Here is a 5620-nt window from a genome sequence, read left to right on the forward strand (position 1 = left end):
CCTGTGCCCACACACCCTCACCCTGTGCCCACACAACCTCACCGTGTACCCACACACCCTTACCCTGTGCCCACACACTCTCACTGTGTACCCACACACCCTCACCCTGTGCCCACACAACCTCACCCTGCGCCCACACACCCTCACCCTGTGCCCATACACACTCACCCTGTGCCCACACACCCTCACCCTGTGCCCATACACACTCACCCTGTGCCCACACACCCTCACCCTGTGCCCACACATACTCACCCTGTGCCCACACACCCTCACCCTGTGCCCATACACACTCACCCTGTGCCCATACACCCTCACCCTGTGCCCACACACCCTCGCCACATGGTCATCTATAGCTGAAGCTCTAGAACTTACTTCTGTTTCTCAGGAAAGTAGGGACTGTTGTGCTTTTTAAACCAGTTTTCAGTTAGACATGGTAGTCTCCTTTAGTTCTTGCACTAGGGAGACAGAGATAGACACATCTCTCTGAATTTGCAACAACCTGATCTACATACTGGAGTCCAAGACAGCCAAGGGAGGTTTAAACCTTGTTTCTAAATTAATTAATTAATTAATTAATTAATAATTTTTAAAACTTTGAACATAAGGTTTTTAACTGGGGTAGGACTAGTTGTGAAAGTTGGAAACTATGACAAATTCAAGTACTTAAAGATGTGTTTACTCCATCTTGCCACTGTATAACGCCCTTTGAATTTAGTGGGGTTGTTCCAGCACATTCTGACCCCATCTGAGAAGTGGCCCATCACCATTGCTGAGAGCTGGTCAAACAGTAATACCTGAGCCTAAGGAACTGTAGACCTTCCCTCTGGGATGAACACTTCCAGGCCATTGTTAATGTTATAGTCCCTGGAATAACCCGTCCTCAGTGGCTTAGCACATCATCATTGTTACTCTTTTAGCATAAGTATAGATGTACTTACATTTGTTTATCCATTTACCTATTAGTGACTATTACTCCAGTAGAAAGGAGAAAGGGGAAAAAAATCTGTATAAATCTGTTATGAAACTACGGAAGGAACACAGCCTGTCTGTAGTGATGAGCTAATGAGCAGTTGTATAGGACCAGAAGTGAAGAAAGGGTTGTCTGCCCAGGAAGGGCACAGGGAGCTCTTAAGGGAATAGAAATTTGTTTGTGGTGATTGTAAGTGTGTCAGGAGTCAGTGAAATATGTCAGAACAAATCACCTCTGTTCAACCTGAGGGATGACCCTTTCACAGGGGTCGCATACGAGACATCTATATATCAGATATTTATGTTACAGATCATAACAGTAGCAAAATTACAGTTTTGAAGAAGCAACTAAAATAATTTGGGGGGGGTACCGCAACATGAGGAAATTGTACTAAAGAGTCACAGCATTAGCTCTATGAAAACTAGCTCTATGTGAACTAGATAAAATTGTCTAAGATACTTCCTAGGAAAGAAAGTTCAGCTTCAAGGTTTTCAAGCTGGGTGCAGTGGTATGCAACTTTAGTCCCCCAGCACTTAGGTAGAGGCAGGTCGATATCTCTGAGCTCAAGGCCTAGTCTATAGAGAAAAAAAGAAGAAAGAAAGAAAGAAAGAAAGAAAGAAAGAAAGAAAGAAAGAAAGAAAGAAAGAAAGAAAGAAAGAAAGAAAGAAAGAAAGAAAGAAAGGAAGAAAGATGTCTTGGAGGGAAGGAGTCGGAGTTGGTGAAAGGTTCCTTGAGAGGCACTAGGCAGCAGTGCAGGGCAGTCTGGTGGTTTAGTAGTGGCTCTCTAGTATGGTGACGGGAGTTGAAGCGTTTGAGTAGGACACTGGGCGCACTCTGACAGTCTTTTCACCTGTATCTGGAGTGACTAACAAATGCCACGGTAACTTTATAAACACTGACATGTGTGAGTTTTAGAATGCAATTTTATTTATTCTTTAAGTTTTTTTATATGGATACAATGTATCTTGATTTTAAAAATGCTTTTCTGATTATAATATGTTGTCTTTAACAAGTTGAATTCTAACAATTTGAATTTAACAAATTGAATTTAACAATTTGAATTTAACAAGTGTAAAATTAAAGTTGTTCTCCAACAGGAGATAGCTGGTGTTCCTTTCTAGTGCAGTTTTATGTAGATGTTCATATTAGTTGATTTTAAAGTTTATGGAGTAATATATCCTTTCCTTTTCTTGATCACATTATGAACATTTTGTAGGTTAAAAGTGCATATTTAAATAATACGTTTTCAAAATTTATTTTATAGCAACAGTCTATGATAATTATTCATGAAGTATTGTGTTTGTTTGGTTTTTTAAGCTCTCTGATGTAAAGGATGGGGTCAGTCAAGCAGCACCTGTGTTTGGATTTGGAAGTAAACAAGCAGGCACGTTTGGGTCAGCAGGTAAGAGAGTGTGGCTCAGAAAAGTGGATTCTATAGGTTTCAACTTTACAAAGCCAGAATCACCATTTTAAATAAATCTCACAAATTCCTCTCTAATGGAGCCTTGAAGAACTTAGCTCCACAAATGCTTTGGGAATGCAGGCTGGTGGAGGAGGGTAAGGGAGGAGTGCTGTGGCTCAGCTTGTAGAAGTACTTGTCTCTGAGACAGGGCACTACTGTGTACCCACTATGTGAACCAGGAGTTCTGATCCTTCTGCCTCTGCCCCCTGCAGTGGGATTACAGATGGGAACCACCATGCGCAGCTCTAGAAGAACATTTTAGGAATGTCTCTCAGCCTCGTAGGAAACTAGGCATGATGATATGCATAGAGTTCTAGCCTGCAGAGGCTGCTGTAAAGAGTCAACCGTCTAAGGCAAACTTGGCCTTTGGAGCAAAGCTCTCAGGAACTTGACAGGAGTGGCAGCAGTGTCTTTGAGACCTTTGTCAGCACATAGTAGTTACAAGGCCGCTCTGCTGAAAAGCATGGCGAGCCGAAAGCGCACACACCCTCTGACTCTCATGACAGGGCAGTGAGGCTTAGCGGGTCGGTTCAACTTGGTTTTCATGTGTCCCTAAACTCTTCAATATCTACACATGTCTGAAATAAGAGAAAGGAACGGCGCAGCCACATTTTCTGACTGTAATCTATGTTTGTAGGTTTTCCAGTGAATAACAGCAGCAGCAATACTGTTCAGAACTTTAGTTTTAAAACTAGCCCTGGACTTGTTACTGCTCCTTCTGGAAGCACATCAGTGTTTGGAAGTCACCCAGCCTTTGGGGCTAGGCCCTCTGCTGGCTCCATCATCTCTTCCTCCACTCCAGTCTTTGGACTTGGGAAACCTGAAACCACATCTGCTGCGTCATTTTCATTCAAGAGCCCTGAAGCTCCCACTTTTGGATCACCTGGGTTTTCAGGATTTCCAGTATCCATGGCAACAAGTCCCTTTGGCCCTGCAACAGCCCCTGCCTTCGGAAGTGGCAGTTCTATGGCTGGGTTTGGCAGTCCTAGCCCACATTCTCAGGCTGGATTTGCTAAACCTTCCACTGACATGTTTGGAGGTAGTGGCTTATCTACCTCTGTCCCAGTCTCCAATGCCACTGATAACGCACTGTTCACTCCCAGGGATCAGCTGACGAAGGAAGAACTGGAACAGTTTCAATCCCAGAAATTTACCCTGGGAAAAATTCCACTGAGGCCACCACCTATCGAGCTTCTGACTATATAAAGGTCAGATTTAACCACAGAAAGAATGCCTTTAGCCAGGCATGTCGTGCATGCCTACAGTCTGGGAAGCGGAGCAGCGGAACGCCACAAATTCAGACCAGTGTGGACACACAGAGTAAATAAGAGACCAGCAGCTCTGTGTGGGACCCTCCAAGAGAAAGATCTGAGTGGCTTTTAAAGTTGTGTTTTTATAGTGCTGTGGGTCACACTGAGGCCTCCACGCAGGCAAGGCGAATTCTACCTGACCCGTACTCCATCCTTAACCATGGCTTCTGAGATTGTCTTAAATGAGTTTATATATATACTTAAGTGAGTTTATATATATATATATACATATATATATACACATATATACATATATATGTATGTGTGTGTATATACACACACATATATATATACATGTGATATATACATATATATATCACATAAGCTTTCAGAAACTTAAGGCATTTTAAAGTTTAACTTTTCTAACCACCCAGCTAAATAAAGGACAACCAAAAAAGTCAATAAGCAAGGGAAATCTTTTGTGCTGTAATTACGAGTGGAACTAAAAAGTACAGTGTACTGATAATTTTCTCATTCTATTCCAATTCACTCTCCGTCCCTTGAAATAGGGAAGTGAACAGTGGTTGCTGGAAATCAAACCCAGGCACGGTGTCTCCTGCATGACAGGCAAATTCTTTGTCACTGAGCTACATCCCCCAACTCTGACTCGTGCCTGCATATGTGTCTGTGCACCAAATCCATGCCTGGTGCCTATGGAGGTCATATTCCCTGGAGCTGAGGCACTGTATAGAGGTGCTGGGGAGTGCATTCCTCTGAGACAGCAGTCCTCCTAACTTCTGAGCCACCATCTCTCCAGTCCCAAGCCTTGACTTTTACATGGGGGAAAGTAACACAAACATGGAAGGTGCTGAGGGGATGGCTGAGTGGGTGAAGCAGTTGCTGCATATGCATTTGAATGTAAGGACTTGAGTTGACACCAGCACTTAGGCACGGGAATGCAGTGAATTTGTCTCCCCAGCACTGAAGAGGCAGAAACTGGTAGATGCCCAGAACTTGCTGACCAGCCATTTCCAGAAACCCTGTCAAAAGGATGAAGAAATGATGGGGGAAGACACCCAACACCAACCTTTGGACACCACACATACCTGTGCACAAACACACATGCATATAGTAGACCAAAAAACAAAACAAATGGCTCACCTATTGAAAGATGGGTACTCCAGATGTTCATGCAAAATGCAAAGCATTCAGTCTCTGGGGATCCATATTGTAATCCTTTTAAACAGTGCGATTCCCATCTAACTTTAGATTAAACGGTGTGATTCCCATCTAACTTCAGAGGCATTTCTCTCTGTGGAGTCCCAACAAATGCAGCTCAACTACGCAATGTAAGGTGGACCAATACATGTGTGTCATTAACAAAGACTTCCATCACGTGTCCTTTCACATGCTTTAGCAGAACATCTTCTCTCTTGTGTCTGCTTCAGTGAAACATTCCTTCATGAGTCTGTCTTAGGCTTTCACACCTGTGTCCACTTTAACAAAATGTTCCTTCATATGTTTGCCCCAGCAAAACATCATCCAACCAATTTTCCAAAGAACGCTTAAATTTCCACTTCATTATTTAATCTGGAGTCCACCCTGAGAAGTGGGTATGGTACGGTATGCATCCACTTTCCACAGTGAACAGCCAATAAACAATATGGGTAAACATGGACTGTCTCTGTCATCTACCACTACCATGGAGAACATGCAGGTCTTTGCCTACAGAGCCACCGCAGCTAAATCTGTAGAAGCTAAATCTCCTGTAGAAGGCCTCTTTGCACTTCCAGCCTCCTCCACCAAGCTAAGGACAGTCACCCCAGAGACAAGCTGGCACTCCGCTTTCTCCCCAGGCCCCAGGCTAGAGGCTGTCCCCAGCCTGTGCCACACACACACACACCTTTCTCAGCTCTTCTGTGACTCCCAGCAGCACCT

At 43.7% G+C, this 5620-nt stretch overlaps 1 protein-coding gene across 3 annotated transcripts in view; it reads left to right on the plus strand.

Annotated features, from left to right (window-relative positions):
- Nup42 (nucleoporin 42) overlaps positions 1-4148 on the plus strand; it is a 19896-nt gene extending 15748 nt beyond the window's left edge. For all 3 annotated transcript variants that reach the window (XM_031380134.1, XM_031380136.1, XM_031380135.1), the window contains 2 exons: positions 2288-2372; positions 3070-4148. In XM_031380134.1, coding sequence (XP_031235994.1) covers positions 2288-2372; positions 3070-3638 — 654 coding nt within the window. In that variant the 3' untranslated portion in view covers positions 3639-4148. The remainder of the gene's footprint in view (positions 1-2287; positions 2373-3069) is intronic.
- The last annotated feature ends 1472 nt before the right edge of the window (positions 4149-5620 follow it).

This window comes from Mastomys coucha, unplaced genomic scaffold, assembly GCF_008632895.1.
Source record: "Mastomys coucha isolate ucsf_1 unplaced genomic scaffold, UCSF_Mcou_1 pScaffold19, whole genome shotgun sequence".
Taxonomy (NCBI): Eukaryota; Metazoa; Chordata; class Mammalia; order Rodentia; family Muridae; genus Mastomys; species Mastomys coucha.